General features: G+C 36.9%; 2 protein-coding genes and 1 long non-coding RNA gene across 13 annotated transcripts in view; 1 reads left to right on the plus strand and 2 right to left on the minus strand.

Moving 5' to 3' along the window:
* The window catches only part of LOC127524512 (GTPase IMAP family member 7-like), a 55,917-nt gene that overhangs the window by 7,106 nt on the left and 30,222 nt on the right, over positions 1 to 18,589 (minus strand). The window lies entirely within an intron of this gene.
* On the plus strand, positions 208 to 8,634 carry LOC127524526 (uncharacterized). The gene is made up of 4 exons (XR_007933074.1): positions 208 to 429; positions 528 to 575; positions 5,932 to 6,049; positions 8,256 to 8,634. It is a non-coding gene; the product is annotated as an uncharacterized LOC127524526 (long non-coding RNA).
* LOC127524515 (uncharacterized) lies at positions 2,723 to 14,884 on the minus strand. Of its 9 annotated transcripts, none has more exons than XR_007933067.1 (19): positions 13,592 to 13,789; positions 12,640 to 12,673; positions 10,568 to 12,020; positions 10,298 to 10,493; positions 10,077 to 10,197; positions 9,943 to 9,999; positions 9,769 to 9,825; positions 8,785 to 8,823; positions 8,642 to 8,680; positions 8,245 to 8,346; positions 7,242 to 7,280; positions 7,093 to 7,143; positions 6,958 to 6,996; positions 6,811 to 6,852; positions 6,647 to 6,712; positions 5,905 to 6,071; positions 5,081 to 5,145; positions 3,456 to 3,556; positions 2,723 to 3,165 (listed from the first exon to the last, which is right to left on the minus strand). XR_007933067.1 is itself a non-coding variant. In XM_051916063.1 (18 exons), the coding sequence occupies exons 5-18, from the start codon at positions 10,186 to 10,188 to the stop codon at positions 3,059 to 3,061; spliced, it is 990 nt and encodes a 329-aa protein (XP_051772023.1). In that variant the 5' UTR covers positions 10,189 to 10,197; positions 10,298 to 10,493; positions 10,568 to 12,020; positions 12,640 to 12,673; positions 14,277 to 14,884; the 3' UTR covers positions 2,723 to 3,058. The 9 variants fall into 9 exon arrangements, 7 of the variants coding, with proteins under 7 accessions (XP_051772023.1, XP_051772026.1, XP_051772022.1 ...); XR_007933066.1 differs by having other exon boundaries at positions 8,245 to 8,364; XM_051916063.1 differs by lacking the exons at positions 8,245 to 8,346; positions 13,592 to 13,789 and adding an exon at positions 14,277 to 14,884 and having other exon boundaries at positions 8,785 to 8,832.

Here is an 18,589-nt window from a genome sequence, read left to right on the forward strand (position 1 = left end):
GCGAAAAAAAAAAGTATACATTCACAAAAAGCAGTTCATGTAATAAAATTATATATTCATAAAAAATCAATCAACTTGGATTTGTGTGTGTATTTCTGAGACAATCCTGGCACCAGACTCCTCCCACACGGGTCATTCGTACTCTTTAGCCAATCAGATTGAAGCTTATCAATCGACCAATCATTATCACGTGAGGGCGTGCCTACCTGGGTGTTACATCATCAGCTGTCGACCAGTTTAAATCACTCAGAGAGGTGCAGTTTGATCGGTTCATCTGTGTTTACTGAAGTAAACGAAGTTAGAGATCAGTTGAAGCTATAGTTTATTAACTGTTAACAGATATAAGCAACTGCTGTGATAATCAGATGTCCCATTTTGTCCAAAATGAAGAGGAAATGATGCTTGCTGTGCACACCGCTGTGACTAGGGGTGTGTAACATTGACACAAACATTAGATCAATCTGAGATTTTAATCAATAATGACAATTAAATGATATTTTGCTGAGTGTGTTACTGTACCTTGGCAGGTTGGGGACTGTCGTGGACAGCTGACTCGGGAGTTTTAATGATTGATGGTCAGTTCACAGCAGTAACATCGTTTTTTTTTTTTTCAATGTTTTAATTGATTTTTTACCTTTTATGGGCATTTTTACCTTAACAAATCAATTTTTAAACCAAATTATACATGCAAAACCTTTTATGTCAATTTCATAAATTTTAATCAAATTCAGTTATAATAATAAGACACAATAGGACTGTTGCTAATCAAATTAAATAAGTCTCAACAAAATTCATCTTTGCAATAGAGGAAACAGAAGCTGCATCTGAAGTGGCATTTAGATCATTTACACAGTTTAATACAGCTCTGAGGTGACAAATAAATAACCTGCAGTTACAAATGCATAAACAATCTTTTGATATTTTAAACAAAACTTTGAATACTGATATTTGAAATGATTTAAAACATGAAAAGATACAAAGTCGCCACTAGGGGGCAGCAAGTCACCGTTAATGAATGAGTCATTGAAATTCAAACGGCTGATTCATTCAGGACTGAAGCATTTGACTATAATAATCTATCTTAGTCACTGAATCACTGATTCGTCCATTTGATTGGTTCAGTAAGCTGTAACCACTGTGTGTTGCTCAGAGACGCAATTACAGTGCTGTGGCTTTGTTTTGAACTATTTTCGTTGGTGAAATAAAGCAAAAACAGGCAATATGGTATCTAAAATACAAGTCACTTAATATTAACTTGTTTATTAAAATTGTATAAAATCAGTGTCACATTTATTATCATGCCGATATCTGGATCTAGAGAAAAACTGCACTCTTCGTGTGATAGGCCTACTTATTAACTATATTAAAATTATATAAATATAGACTAAATCTTGCAGCGAAAGCGTGCATTATAAATCCTAGCCTATCTACAAGACTACATCAGTGTACACGCGCACAGCACTCTGGGTGTGTGTGTGAGGGATATACTCGATCAGATCACACATTGTCAAAACAACAATTACTGTATTATAGCAGATGATATTTATCGCACACCCCTAGTTGTGATTGCTCTTTCCTATCCTCAATAAATAAATAAACATTATTTTCATAATCGTCTATTTATATACAACATCTCTCATCATTCAAACCGTTGTTATGCTTTCTATGGAGTTTATTAATCTAAAATCCTAACGTTGTATGATATGCTTATGAATAATTCTTTATGCAGTAAACATAAGAATCCATAAATACCTAAAACAAATGTTTATGTTCACACTCGGACTAAACAAGTTGTTAAACTATAGCTTCAACTGATCTCTAACTTCGTTTACTTCAGTAAACACAGATGAACCGATCAAACTGCACCTCTCTGAGTGATTTAAACTGGTCGACAGCTGATGATGTAACACCCAGGTAGGCACGCCCTCACGTGATAATGATTGGTCGATTGATAAGCTTCAGTCTGATTGGCTAAAGAGTACGAATGACCCGTGTGGGAGGAGTCTGGTGCCAGGATTGTCTCAGAAATACACACACAAATCCAAGTTGGGTCCGTGTAACGCTTCACAATTCAGTTTTCAGACCATACAATGCAAATGCAAAAATGGAAAATTGAAACCAGACATTCATTTTTCTTGTTTTTCGTGTACTTCTTTAATAGATAATTATGCTAAATTATGACTTTAGAAACAATCATTTGAATAAATGAAATCTAACCGATTTTCCATTTTTCCATTTTTTTTGTCTGGTAATTTGCGCGTGGGCTGTACCATTAGCACGGGGGTGTGGCCGCGGACTATATCATCTCATTGATGTAACTGCTTTATTTACACTGCGTGGTGAGGAGTAGTTTAAAAGACTGAACACAGAGGACGACCCTTTTCACATTGTATGGTCTGAAAACTGAATTGTGAAGCGTTACACGGACCCAACCCGGCGAGCAAAAAGTCGTCTAGAACACGTCTAAAAGACGTAATTGACATCTAAAGGCAGCCAGACTAAAAGTTGTATTAGACGCGTTTTCTGTAGTAGAAATGTCAACGACTGTTAAAGACCCATTGAACTCCCAACTGTGCATATTTGCATGGATCCAACTGTAAAAAATGTTTACTTCAAAACAGTGGCAGTTCTCACTGAGAAAAACCCAGTTAATCATTGTTAATGGTTGTCGTGTCATGAAACTTCAGACCATAGACCTAAAGAAGATTTTAAAGAATACTGATAATATTGAATATTTAATTGAATAACTGTGTACTGTATATACTGCATTTTTATATCTTATCAATATAATGGCAATAAACTGCTCACCATTTTTCTGTAAACTGACCACTCCAAGAAATCAACTATTAAAATTCTCAAACTACATTTTTATTACCATTTTGTTCTGCTGGACCAAAACTTCACAGCCAGAACAGTAAATTATAAATTAACACAATAACACAATAAATCTTAAAAGCCAGAACAGTAAATTATAAATTAACACAGTTAAAGAATCTATAAAATGTTGTTAAAACAGTATAACATAACAATTAACAAAATGTGGCTCCTAAAGTCAAGATTAATAGCCACCACCCCCGAGTCTCCCAGGGGCATGTTTCAGGTGATCGGCTGCAGCAGACTTTATTTGGGTCTCTGTTGCAGCGGCGTCCCATTTCATGACAGCAGCTACAATCAAAGCAAAAAAATCCACATGTAAAATAAATAAATACAAACGCCACTGTTGTGGTTTAGCTTGCAGCAGAGATGGTATACATAGTAGAAAATCAAGTACTCGAATCAATTAAATGAAATGGTTATTAAATCACAAATCAAGTAAAACTACATCAAGCCTGATATTAAGCATTCCACACTCATATACACACACACATACATATACACACATATATACAATATATATATATATATATATATATATATTTTTTTTTTTTTTTTAATGACCATAATATGAAGCTAACCTTTTATTGCTGAAAACAATGTCTCGTCTTCAAATCGTATTTTGTCTTTTTTGCTCTTCCCCTTCATGTTGAATCGGGTCATTAGTTGATTGGTGAAGAGCCTAATCCAATCCAAGACAAAAATAATATGTAATTATTACACACACACACACACACGTTCGTTTTTGTGAATTGTGGGGACATTCCATAGGCGTAATGGTTTTTATACTGTACAAACTGTATTTTCTATCCCCCTACACTACCCCTACCCCTAAACCTACCCATCACAGGAAACTGTGCACATTTTTACTTTCTCACAAAAACTCATTCTGTGATTTATAAGCCTTTTGAAAAGTGGGGACATGGAGTAATGTCCTCATAAGTCACCCTCTTTTTGTAAAACCAATGTCATACCCATGTCATTATACACATTTGTGTCCTGATGTCACAAAAACACGCACACATATACACACACCCACCCACCTATACACACACACACACACACACACACACACACACACACGTAACATGATTGTCCATGCATGGTGACCGCAGATTGCATTTCTCCAATAAGTTGAATTGTCTCTTCAAAATCAATGACAAAAAAAAAAAAAAAACCTGCATTATGCACAGCCATGCTATTTTTACCTTCATCAAATCGCCTGAAAACGACTGATCTGACTATCTGGCAGAGATCTGTCAGTGAGAACACGGTGATGCTCTGTTGCTAACTTGCTACGCAGATGATTTAGGTTTGGTTGATGGCAAGTTATACAGTGAATGAGAAATAAACTGTTAAACATTACGTTTCCTTCTTCAATCCTATAAATGCGTGTAATTGTGCCTAGTAGATTTCTAGATGTCTGTAAGAACTAAAGTTAGGACTCTTTGATAATTTAGCACACTTTGCTAACAACTTTATTGTCATTAATCTCTACACCACACGAGGCGACTAGCTTTTTCACAATTACCAACGTACAAGAATGGTGTTTTGATCTATTGCTTATGTAGTATTTACTTGTATTTTGAAATAAATAAGTTTGTTTTAAAGTTTAAAGTGTTTTGGGGTTGACTTGATATCAAGAAAATAGCGAGGGGAATGTAAACCTAAAGGCCAGCGCCTTGTTGTCAACCTGTACAAAATAAATGGCTATTATTATGGTTTAAAAACAGAGTACAGCCCTTTTATGCATTAATTGTGCATCCTGCATATGAACAACATTTACACACTTCTTTATGAATAAAGTAAAGATCGGCCGATTAATCGGTAATCTGCATTTCTGAGTCCCTTTAAATCGGCATCGTTTAAAAAAAAAATCCATATCGGGATTTCATAGTGCGTATGATATCTCACACGTGGCTTTGACTTACAACTACATATTTATCCATTTTCATAAAAAAAACGATATACAGTTTTATCTTTTATCACCATTGAGCCAAAAAACACCAAGATATGATTTTTTTTATCCATATCGCCAAGCGTAGTCCTGCTCCTTACTTAAACCATCAACTAAACTCTGTCAACCACCAAATGAAAACAAATTGGGGACACAAGAAAACCAAAGCAGAGCTCAACTAACATGATCAATTGTTCTGGTCAAATGTCTAAAGACCTATGTCTGTTAAGTAAATGTGTACATAAATACCTGTCCATCACTTTGTGCGTACAGTCCTTAACATCTCTCCCCCCCACTCTTGCCAGCTGACAAACCTATAATTAAAAAAAAAAAAAAAACATGCAAAAATATTAAGGGTAAAAAGGTGATAACATTGTATGGATAGAAAAAAACAAAGTTGTTTGCTGCCCTGAAAAACTGTCAATTTTAACAATTATATGCATCTGGTCTAGTCTTGAGAAAATTGAAAGCTTTGTTTAATATCACATATTTTCCAACAAATTGTATCAGTAGGTAAAATATAAAAATGCAGATTTGCCCAAAAGATCGCCTTATCCCTTAAGACAAACCAAAATGAAAAAGAAAATGTTGGAAAATCAGTTATTAGTTTGTCACTATTATTTACAGTATTAATAAAATACATGATTATTCTAATTGCTAAAGGGAGTTGTCTAAAACCTTTTAGTAAACTGTGTACACAAACAATGTTCTCAATGCTGGAGTTCATGTGTAGAGCCCCTGGTGATAATTGGAGCAAAGTTTCATGTTGTTTCCAGCCTTCTTAGTGTTTTAAAAATACTCGCAGCTCGGCACACAACAAAAACTGCTGCTCGGATGTTACCGTTCCTGATATTTTAACAATCCAACATTTTAATTAAAAGAAATAGACTAAAGTTTGATCAGAAATAAGAATTTTATTATAATAAGCGAAACTTAGCAGTTACCTAAGAGATCACCTACCGCTGCAGATGTGTACTGAAGTGAAAAGCGGAAATGATTAGACCTGTTTTCCGGTTCAAACACTCAGCGTTCCACATAACCCCATTTGGCATTAGAGGTTGAAAACATCTTACCAAGGTTTCAAATTTGTGTGGTTTCAGAAGAGAAGCCTCCGCCCTCTGGAACTCTTCCAAGGTGTCCATCTTCTTTATTTCAATTCCAGATTGAGGTCCGCTCCTCTGCAGTTTTCTGACTTCATCAGTGAGAGTCACCAGCTTTGTAAGTACGATTTTCTGGAACTCTGGCAATAATGAGAAATTAAGAAAAAATTAATTACTCACTATAATCATGGTTCTCTGATAAAAGCAAGCATTTCAGCCTTTCAGTGAAAGAGTGCTTGGCTTGCTCAGTCGGGGGCACTTAATTTTCAACTATATTACTGATCTGTCCGCATTGTCACTGTATGATAATTGAGCTGATGGCATCACTGTTTTCTCCAGAGCAGCTGTACAGCCTGATCAAATTCTGTTGCATTATTGTCCTGTTTAACACTGTGAAGCTGCTTTGTAACAATCTGCATTGTAAAAGGCGCTATATAAATAAAGGTGACTTGACTTGCTCTCTAGCAATCCCAGAAAAATTAATAACTATTCAATTAGTTAGTTAACACTTTATTCAACAGGGAAACCTTAACCGTTTTTCATTAAAAAAAAAAAAAAAATTATTAAGAGATGGTTCTAAACTAAGTGTCATAAATGCCAAAGCAACAAGATGAAAACCTGAAGTCTGATTTACCAAACAGTTACAAAGGGAATGCAATGTTATAATACACAAGTTATTAGTCTGGGTGTCACATGAAAATATTATTGAACTTACTTGCTTCTGACAGCGGGAATGTGGTTGGCACATCCCTATTGGAAATGGACCTTGCATGTGAAAGACCTAAGCAGGAAAGAAAAAAAAAAGTGTGTGAAGCGATCAATATATTTAGAACATATGTACAATGTGCCTCATTGAGTGATACAACCAATGCCATTCACCATCTATGGACCTGCTCTCCACAGCCTGAGACCTGGGTACACCTGATAAACCCAAACCACCAACATTAGTCAGTCCAGTAGCAATAGTATTTTTCATGCTAATTTGACATTCAATAAGAGAAGCCAAATGTAACTGGCAATACTCACGACTACTTGAACTGTCCCGGCTCACAGACCTGGAGGAACCTGTGCAGCCCAGATTTAGCCATTATCAATAGTGCTGATGACCTATGCTGATTTGATATGCAATAAGACAAGCCAACTGCGACTGGCTATACTTACAACTACTTGAACTGTCCCGGTCCACGGACCTGGACCTGGACCTTGACGAACCTGTGCAACCCAATACTGAAACATCAGTTTTTCATGATCAATAGTGCTACTGATCTGCATGCTGATTTGATATTCTAAAAATGAAAAGTTAAACTCACCACTAGTTGAACTGGCGCGGCCCACAGTCCTGGATGTACCTAAGCCATGGAGAGCAGAAACATCAGTCAATCATGATCAAAAGTGTCACTGATCTGCATGTTGATTTGATAATCTAAATTATCCAATCTGACAGAGTGTGTTAAAGAAGTAAAACATTGGATGACTAGTAATTTTCTTCTATTAAATTCAGATAAGACTGAAGTATTACTTATTGGGCCAAAAACCTGTACACAGAATCTCTCAGACTACAATCTGCATTTAGAAGGATGTACTGTTACTCCATCCTCGACAGTTAAAGACCTGGGTGTTATATTAGACAGCAACTTGTCCTTTGAAAATCATATTTCATATGTTACAAAAACAGCCTTCTTCCACCTCAGAAACATTGCTAAGATACGGAATATGTTATCTGTTTCAGATGCAGAAAAGTTAGTTCATGCTTTCATGACGTCTAGACTAGATTACTGTAATGCATTACTAGCTGGTTGTCCTGCTTCCTCAATAAACAAGCTACAATTGGTACAAAATGCAGCTGCTAGAGTTCTTACCAGGTCAAGAAAATATGATCATATAACACCAATTTTATCATCTCTTCACTGGTTACCTATTAAGTTCCGTATCGATTATAAAGTACTGCTAATGACCTATAAGGCTCTAAATGGTTTAGCTCCTGTGTACTTAACCGATCTTTTATCGCCCTACAATCCTTCACGCTCTTTAAGATCACAAAACTCTGGACTTCTGGTTGTACCTAGGATAGCTAAGTCCACTAAAGGAGGGAGAGCGTTTTCACATTTGGCTCCTAAACTCTGGAATTGCCTTCCTGATAATGTTCGGGACTCAGACTCGCTCACCCAGTTTAAATCTAGATTAAAGACACATCTCTTTAGCCAAGCGTTCACATAATCCATCTCATATCAGATCAATTGCACATGACTATCTTTGCTTAATGTTATGAACAGCAGCTACGCTAATTATTCTCCATTTGTTTTTCTGTTTTACCTCGGGACTAGAGAGTACATCAGTTTCAGTTTGGATCCAGCCTCTTAAGAAGACCTCAGATGACTAAAACTTTGGAAGAGATGGCGCCAACTCCTGCGATGACTTCAGAAGATGCAACATCTGGATCAACACGCACATTCGCAAATTTCTATATATCCTAATTATTGTTAATATGTAATTTATTTTTCCAGGAGCTCTTTGCTTCTACCTTCAATTAAATTGCAAACAGTAATTGTATATTAATCGCCTAAATTATTACATTATTAGCTAACTGCAGTCTCCAAATTGTAATGTTGACATGCATTCTCTGTAAAGCTGCTTTGAAACGATATGTATCGTGAAAAGCGCTATACAAATAAATGTGAAAAAAAATCTAAAAATGAAAACGTAAACTCACCACTACTTGACCTGTTGCGACCCACAGACTTGGGTGTACCTAAGCAACGGAGAGCAGAAACATCAGTCACAAACATCAGTCAGTCATGAACAATAGTCCTAGTGACCTGCCTGCAATATTCAGCAATGAAAGAATATACTCACGACTAGTTAACTTTTCCTGGCCCACAGACCTGGGTGAACCTAAACAAACCAAATCGGAAATGTCAGTCAGTCATGATCAGTAGTAGGTAGGGCTGCGCAATTAATCACAATTTTATCCAAATCGAAATATGAACTAGTGCAATATCCAAATCGCAGCGGGGGCGCAATTTTTGTTAAAGGCAAAATGTCATACCATTCTAAAATAAAGTATTGTGGTGCTGCAGAGACATCCCGGCCTACAAATCCAGACTAAAGAAAAAATCTTTTGTTTGGTACAGATTCTAGCAAAAAAAAAAAAAAAAAAAAAAACATCATTCCCTCCAATATCATATCACAACTGCAATGTCAGTCAAAGTAATTTCAATTAGATATTTTACTAATATCGTGTGATCACAGTAGTGATTACAGGAGAAGAGTGGCGTTAGCCTCGAGTAAGAGGTAGGTATAAAAACCAAAGGATTGTTATGGTTGGCGGCCAGTCTGCAGCCACTCACTGTTTGACTGTTGACTCTTTTCTTGCAAGAAAATAAATCTTTATAAAGACAACTGGAAAAGGTTTGTCTCTTATTTAGTGATCGTTGAATTTTGTCCACAGCAGCCATTGGCATTGTGGCTAACGCTATTGTTAGTTTATGAAATCGTTTCGGCTGTGCTTTCGAACATGCTGTAATTGTGCTAACCGAGCACCGTTAGCCTTTACAAGAGAGGCGCTTCAATACACTTGTTAGATAATGTTTCAGTACAAGGTTGACAATGCACAATAGTAAAGTACGGGCTGCATTTGAGCATTAAATATTCGAATATTAAAAGAAAAATGAAATTTGAATGGTATTAAATTGGAAGATTGACAGCTCTACTCGCCACTATTTGATCTGACGCAACCCAATGACAACAAAGACAGACAAAGTTTAATAAAATTACAAATACTTAACTTAAAATTTAAATCTGGTTAAAATGTGCATGGTCAACTTAGCAACAACTCACCATTCTTTGACATTTTGATTGGTGGGGTGGGAAAGACTGGAATTTCGGGACTGGCATCTGATCAGTAAATAAGGGGTATTAAAAAAATTAATATACAGTTTACTTGATTTTGTACTGAGCGCAGGCAACGTTTCAATACACATTCAATTAATGCCACAAGAAGCATTTCTGTACCTCCTTTCCTCTCTTCTTTATCCTCCCCCTCAGCAGTCGCCTCAGACAGGTCAGATCCTTTGAATATTAAAACACGTTCCAATTGTAACGCGAGTATGCATGTTTTCACTATTCAGCCAATGATAGGGACATACCTTCAACATAATCTTCAGAAGTTTTAGTTTTTTTCATCCTCTTTCGCACTATAACCTCTTCGTCTTCATCTTTGTTCAGCATGGCTGGTTTGATCATATTCCTCACACTCATGGAGACTTTCTGCAAAGACAGCATGCATGTCATCAAAGCTTATATCAATGTCTTGTCCACATAACTTCTCACATTTGTTTTACCGTTGTATCAAAATATAAGAGGTTACCTGCGGTAAATTTCACTTTCAACAATGGGAACGTATCCCAGTCGTCCTTAGGGGCCACATGGTTTTCAAAACAATATTTTGCCCTTGTCTTTGGCCACCGAAGGGTTTTCTCAGCTACTTTAACTCAGGCATCAGGGATGGTCCCCTCCATTTCCTTCCCATTTTCATTCCAAACGGCTCTGACAAAAAGCATAACCTGCAACAAAAATGAATATATTAAAAAATGAATGTTTTTATACACACACACACACCAGTATATTTCCAACATACTTTTTGACTTGCCAATCTTCAACATGAATGTTCAATGCCATGCCGCAGAGGAATCATGACAGAGCCATTGTTGTAAGGTAGACAGGCTACTTTTCGACTGTGGTCTTCTTCCTTGAGTTCTTTTCTTTTGAATCTACGGCTATTCCCTGTGTAAGCAATGTTCAAGAGCTTTGACAGACATGGTTTGTCAAACAGGTCGACAGTGTGTCTCTGTTTTATCACATCGCAAACAACCGTAACATCTCCCCTCCTCTCTTGAACAAAAGCAAACCTCTCATCTTTCAAAAGGAAGCAGCCGTCTCTCCTTTATGTTGAAATGTACATTTTGGGCTTCGCCTTACACTGTGCACTGGAATTCCCCTGGGCATGTTCGATTTCGACCAGTCGTTTGGACACCTGCGCTAATGGATTTTGGCCAGTCCTGACCAATCTTTTGATCTGCTGCAAATAATTCTCATATGGAAAGCAACATATGTCATTTAAAGAGCATCTGAAACGAGAGACATCTTCATGGATGTGTAACAGGGCATGCACATTGTACACAGCAAATGTTTTTCCATAGAGTGCAGGGCAGCTAGACACAAAGTGCCTCATCAGTTCAGAAGAAAAATCCAAATAGGCAGCTCTTGTCCCGTCATCTGAGTCCAGCATGATGGATACTGCCACGGTCAATGTCACAAAATGAGCATACAGCTGTGAGGAGACAGTATTTTTGAGTACTATGGGTCCCGTGTAAAGAAGAAATTTTGTCACGAATCACCAGGCCATTCTGTTGGAGATTATTGAACTCCTCCAAAAAGTCATGGAGATACTCATCAAGGGGCTCAGGCTTGCTTTCCCCACAGTATAATGCCACAATAAATGGATTGAAATTGTTAAATTTCACCAGTATTGGCCAGAACTGGATTTTGCTACTTTTAAAGATTGGTAGTCCATCAATGTTGACATCCAAACTGACCGTACTGAAAGCATCATTTTGACACAGTATACGGGAAATGACCCCCTCCAAGCCATTGTATACATACTGTCCATTGCATTTTGAATGGCTGTCAATGACTCGAGGAGTGGCTAGTAATGTGCGTGAATCTTTGGGGAGTACATGTCCATGATCCCTTAGCATTTGCAATAATTCATTTAGGGACCTATTAGTAATTTGGTGTCTTGTACTCCACTCTCGCAAGTCATTGCCTAGGTTTCTAACTTGGGCCTCTGGTTCGGGATTCAAAATCTCCACATCTGAGTCACACATTCCGATGTCGGTGTCAAAGTCTGAACCATCAGTGGTCACAATGGTGCTGTGGTCATCAGTATTGCTTCCACCATCATCATTGGTTGTTTCCTCTCTGTCATTTGTCGTCACTGCGTTGTTGATTGTCACCGCATTGTCGTTTTCAGACTGGAGAAGTTCATTGATATCTGCTTTACGTTTTCTCCACATTCTTAAATAAGCCATCTGTAACCATAAAAAAGTTGAAAGTCTCAAAACAAAATCCAGTAATATTAAATATTTTGCGTGCACATACACACACTAGAGATGTGCCTTGTCCTGTTTTTATATGCAGATACCAATTGTTGATCATCAATTAGCACTATCTGCCGATAAAGGGCAGATATCTTTGGTTTTGTGTTGTTTTGTTAAAGCAGCTATGTATACACGTACGTGTGTCTACTATATTATATATATATATATATATATATATATATATACACATACATATATATACATACACACATACACACGGGGTGTGCGAAAAAGAATTGATTCATACTCAAATCACGATTTAAGCTCTACAGATTCAAAATCGATTCATAAAATTCAAAAAAATCAATTCATATATATATATATTTTTTTTATATATATATTGTATGTCTATTGCAATCACATGATAGATACTTTATTGATCCCCAAGGTGAAATTCAAGGTCCCAGTCAAAAGTCTGGGGTCACTTATAAATTTCCTCTCCATTATAGACAGAATACCAGCTGAGATCAGTTGCATATGTATGTAAGTACTTTGGAGACTTTGTGTTGAAATAACATTGAGACAAAGGAGGCAGAGGACGGATACTCACTTCTCTTGGTAGCTGCTCTGATGAATGAGGGATTCTGATAAAAGATAAAAGAGAGAAGAGAGAAAGGAGGGGAGGAATTAATTAGCATAGGTCACATTTCAGTTACTTCATTTAATTTTATACGACAACATAGCCTGATTTTGGTCTTTGAACCATGTTAGCGTGGATGCTATACAAGCAGCTAACGTGAGTCTGACACTTTTAGCTAAAATTCGATGACTTTTTTGTCTTTAACGGGTGATAAAACCGTTTGTCTCTGGTGTTCAGACAGCTAACCAGGGGCATAAATTTCATCTGACAGTAGGGGGGGACAATAAACATAAAATTTCTTAAGAGCAATTTTTGAAGGGGACGCAAATAATACAGCCAAAATTTTACTTATAAAGGATATATGTTATATTACACAGAAGAAAACCTACTATTATTAGTGTAGCATGGAGACTGCCATTATGCTCATTGTTTCTCTTTGGTTCAATGAAAAAACTGACTAAATTGGCCAAAATATTCTTCTTCAAAATCTTTATATATTTTTATATAATATATATATATATATATATATATATATATATATATATATATATATATATATATATATAATCTTTTTTTTTTTTTTAAGTTGTTTACAACCAAGTCACCAAAATACGATGAATACACACTGAGCATAACCCAACACACAACAGTAAATCTATTAGCCTTATTACAGTTCACATATGCTTATCACAATGTTAGTTGTTGTTGTTGTGGGTGACTGAGTATCCAACAAGCTATGGTAAACAAGCTAGCAAACACGCTAGGTAACATAATCGCTAAAATAGCGGACTCACAGAAAAAAATCATCAGTTATCATCTTTTGTTGTTGTTATGACTAATTACTCAGCACCGTCAGCATTAAAGAGAAAATAATCACTTCATCCGATGTTTTTGAATAAAACAGCCTTGACAGCCGACTTACTGCAGCTCCTCTCAGCATCTGTCTGCAGAGCTGCTCTCTCCCGCCGGCGCCGCCGGACCTCTGCAGAATGTCAACTTGGAGGAAAAAACATTTGAATGATGACTTAGATCAAAGACTATAGAATAACACAAGACATGTCACTCCTATTGTTTTGAATGGGAGAACGTGTAACGCTCAATATGGGGGAATAAGTCCCGCCTTCAAAATAAGAGCCAATCACCGACCTGTAAAGTCATCGCGTCACTGCAGCGGCCGATAGAAGCACCGGTTTCTATAGAAACAGTCAGATGAGGCACGAGAGACGCACATTTAGGTCTGCGCATGTGCATTAGCTTGAGCCAGCCTAAATACTGTTTTTTTTGTTTGTTTGTTTGTTTTTTTTGTCATGATTTGAGCATTTGGAAAAAAAATTATGAGACAGTTGTTGTCAGATTTCATTGGTGATTTCAAATATGAAATTTAATCGACAGCTTTGGAGAATTTGATGTTTCCCCATTCAAAGAGATAGGAGCTGCATGATGCCCAGGATGCCCGAGAGGCGTTTCAAAGATGGCCGCCGAGTGAAATGACTTGTCTTAAAGGGACTTTGCTTAGATGGACCAACTGGGACTAACGAAAAATACTTTATGATAAAATTTCGGGAATCACTCACTATTAGTATTACCAATATTACAAAAATACTTACAAACTCCTTGATGGGGACGGCAAGTGCAACACAGGAAAGTGCGAAACAGCCTAAGTTCCAGGTGCGGACAGCGGAGCTTGCTGCGGACTGCAGTCACATATCCGTCCGCCACAGAACTGGAGAAACTTGTATTCCGAGCATGTTTGATCAATAAAAAAAAAAACCCTCAGTACCATGTTATAAAAGTTTTAAAATTTATTCAAAACAATGTCTACTTGACACAGTCCCGATTTTTTATTATCACCATTAAGGTAGAACTGTTTTTCACAGGGGAGGGATATCACAATCAACTTGCTGTAACCGGAAAGAGTACCCAACCGCCTTTTCCACAAAAAAAAAAAAAAAAAAAAAAAAAAATTCAAAAAGGCTGATATTTGGAGGAGGGTGAAATTGATTTTAAACACTTCAGTGAAATGTGAAATGATTTCACACATATTTGGGCTTGGTCCCATCTATTGCCAGACTGTAAAAACATATTTAAAAAGTAAGGTAACTGGTTGCCTTAAAATTTTAAGTTCATTAAATGAGTTAAATGAAAATTTTTGAGAATCGACATCACCCTTTATTCAAATATAATTAAAAGATTTTGTAAACATATTGCGTAATTGTGTGTTTTATTTGTTATGAAACATGCCACATTGTGCTATTTTTATGATTTATCACAACATTTTTTAAATGTATGTGGTTCAGATATAATAATATATTGAGTTTCTATTTATTAAACCAATTTCCTTCATTGTATTAAATGTTTAATTTAATTTAAATAATTTATTTTACAGTGCAGGGGTGTCGGACTGGGGGTAGAAAGGGGACTGAGTACCCAGGGCACTCATGTGAGGAGGGCCCAGAAAGATTAAGATTAAGATAAGCCTTTATTGTCTTCAGGTGAAGAAATTTGTCTTGGACAATCATGGACCACCATTGTCAATCAATTCATCAACAACATCAACACATCAACATTCACATTCCAATCACAAAACAGCAAATACATCCACAACAGTACACAAGTCAAGTTAATCACATTAATTACGATTCAAATATATTGCACAAAACCCCTAAAAATGTGCTAAAAAGTATTGCCCCTCTCCCTATAGCCTGCTCATCTAAACAGTCACATTGATTTATTACGGTTCAGAAGTGCAATTGACAAAGGAATCAGAGAATGTTTGTATCTATTCAGCCTACAGTTTGGAACCCTGTACCTTCTGCCTGAGGGCATAACCTCACACTGATCAAAGAGAAAGTGGGTCGAGTCATTAGCAATCTTTCGACCCAGTTTAAGTGCTGTCTCTTCAAAAATGTCCAGTAGAGAGCAAGGAGGAAGCACACCCATTATTTTGCCCGTCCTTTTTATCAGATTCAGAATCTGTGATTTAAGTTTAAATGATAAATTACCAAACCAGGTAGTGAGTCCATATCTGAGGAGAGATTCAATACTGGCTCTATAAAAGATGAGCATTATGTTTTTGTCCACACCGTGGATCCTCAGCCTTCGTAAAAAGTGTAGGTGCTGACTGATTTTTGAGCAAATATAATCCACATGTGTAGCCCACTGGAGCTGAGAATCAAAATAAACAACACAACAGATGCAATTAATAGCTGTGGATGTGGGGAGGGGCCCGTAGAGAATGCCTTTCTACAGGGCCCAGAATTTTGTACTACGCCTTTGGAACCCCAGGCCTTCAGAGCACACTTAAGGCCAATATATGAGTGGAAATAGTTACCCATCACCCTCAAACAAAGACAATGACGAATAAAAAAATATAAAACTTTAGAATAAATGTAGTCCAATATGAGTGTCACCGTCTGCCTTGCAGTTTCACATAGCCAAAATCTATTTATTGACAGTTTGGTTTATTCCTCTCCTTGAGTTTGAGGAATTCTGTCATCTGTCTATTTGTGCCAACCTGCCTGCATCCTCTATTCAGAGCTCATAAAAATCCTCAAGCTTTCCCCAGCTGACTGCCTAAAGCGAAAGTTTAAAAGAGCAAGGTGACCAAAATAATTAAATTATGTAGAGAAGGTTGAATGCAATACACTTGTGATACTGACACAAAAAATAGCCAAGATGCATACATGGACCCGTCAACTCCACGCAGCGTCGCTCCTACGGAGTTGTGACAGTCTGATTTGCAAGGTGTCTGCCAGCCAGTTTATTTTAGCAAGCAAACTTTAAAAACTGGCCACTGCTTGCTGGCGAAGTGCTAATTTAAAAATGTTACTGACATATAAACGAATGTCATGGATTTGACGCAGAAACATATGCCTTTAGCCATGCTGTTTCTTCACCACTGCCATTTTCTTTGTTTTTTTTCTTGTTTTTTTTCTGTCATTTCTGGTTGTATAGCCATCGTGAACGACTTTTCTTGATTTGTTGGGGGATGCCGGTTGATGTTTTGATTGTGGCCTTTAACATATTTTATGTCATTTATTGACTAATTGTGGATGTCAACAGACGTCCAGATTATAGCCAGTATGAACGTCTGTTCTGAACTAGTTCTGGCTGTCTGTGGACGTGTATATTGTGGCCAGATTGGACATCATTTCTCAGTGTCATTAATCGACTAATTCTGGCTGTAAATGGACGTTCAGATCATGGCCTGGACGGGCGGACGGGATATCAACTTGTTTTGGATGTCCACAGACGTCGCTTGCTCAGTGGGAGTAAACGGATGTCCCGTTCAACTTGCACATGTATAATACCAAATATGAGCCTGAATGAGCATCATGATAACAGTACGAGCCTCGCATCACTGCAGCTATGGTTTTGGATCATGCAAATAAAGAGGTTGCAATGCTGAAAAATACATTTTTTGTATTTATTTTGGATGCTGTAAATAACTTTTACAATAAAAAACTATTAAGTCTGATTCATCTGAAATATTTGCGTGATCAAGTGTTTGACTGCTGGACATTTTACTTTTAAATGAAATGCATAATCTATAGGCTATGTAATTCAATAACCTGTCACATTTAAAAAGTCTATACCTTCTCTACAAACAATGGTAACGTTAAAACGTTTAATCAATGTTTAAAATATTATTTAAGGGCCTGTTAATGTTTAATAACTGGTTTGCTGCTCATATCCATCAATGTTTGATTGATAAACTGGGAAATGCTGTTATGTGACGACAGTTTAATCTATTTTGCAAACTCGCATGTTTATCACAAGGTTATTCAGTTAAGTTAATAACTAATTATTGAGGCTTTCTGTTCAATCGTGAATAACGTGACGCTTCCATAACGCATCTGTATCCATTATACCTGTTGTTCCCATTACAGAGAGCACTGTTTCTCTGGCATTTTTAAATGGCGCATAAAATATAATAGTTTGGCTTGGCTTGACACACAGTCTAATTACAAAATACAAATTTTAAACCTGTTTTTACTGTACCATTGTTTAAGAACCCTCTACTTCCTTTCTAAGCCAATGCAGGACGAGACCGCCCCCAGTTGTAAAGCAAAACGTGATTGGTTGTAGCGAAAGTGTGCTGTGTCAGCGCAACGTGGCCGTTATCTGATTGGCTTGAGTAGTCGGTGGGTGGAGTCGACCTATTTGTGGATTTGTCTGCAGTCCTGATGCTAGAATTGTTTCAGAATCCACAAATGCACAGAAATCAATTCACAAATGTACAGGTGGTGATTCACAAATAAAAACAGGCAGAGTTGTGCTTGTGACATAAAAACATTTATGAATATGTTTTTTATTAGCAAATCTCTTTTTATTTATTTGTGAATGTAATTAATTTTTGTGAAACTTCAAACATATATTTGTGGATCTCATTCTATTCATTTGTGCATACGATTATTTTTTGTGAATATCTTTACAATTATTTGTGGATCATAATCTATTTATTTGGAATTTTGCTACAATTCTACTCCCATAGGTTTATGGCTGCTGTAAATTTTACCCGCCACAAGATGGCGCTGTTCTCGACACTGGTCGGAAAAGTCTAAAATAAAATACACATTTTCGTTATTTTATGCCGCTTCAGATTTGGTTTCTGTGCTGCTTTTTCAGTGTAAAGATGCCCATTAAACGTTTTCAGAAACTGTAAGCAATGATTTGTATTTTTTTGTTGGACTTCATACAGAACGTTAGGCTACTGATGATTTGAGGGTTCAGTGAGTGAAGGGTCGCACATAGGTCGAGAAGCGCAGCGCCACACGACGTCTTTAAATTTCGAACACATTGTTTTCTATGGGGCCGTTCACACAGAACGCGTTTTTCCACTCCGTCTTTTGCAACGTCTCGCGCATTCTAAAGCCATATCAGTTCAACTTAAGGTAAAATCAGTTCAAACTTTTTTCAA

Source organism: Ctenopharyngodon idella, chromosome 13 (genome assembly GCF_019924925.1).
Source record: "Ctenopharyngodon idella isolate HZGC_01 chromosome 13, HZGC01, whole genome shotgun sequence".
Lineage (NCBI taxonomy): Eukaryota > Metazoa > Chordata > Actinopteri > Cypriniformes > Xenocyprididae > Ctenopharyngodon > Ctenopharyngodon idella.

Bases quoted from the DNA above. Each gene is read 5' to 3' on its own strand.
- LOC127524515 (XM_051916065.1), bottom strand. From the start codon at position 10,188: ATGAGTGTGAGGAATATGATCAAACCAGCCATGCTGAACAAAGATGAA. The intron at 5,146-5,904 runs GTAAGATGTTTT...TTTTAATTATAG, and splicing joins CACACAAATTTGAAACCTTG to GTTTGTCAGCTGGCAAGAGT. The intron at 3,166-3,455 runs GTTAGCTTCATA...CTTTGATTGTAG, and splicing joins ATTGTTTTCAGCAATAAAAG to CTGCTGTCATGAAATGGGAC.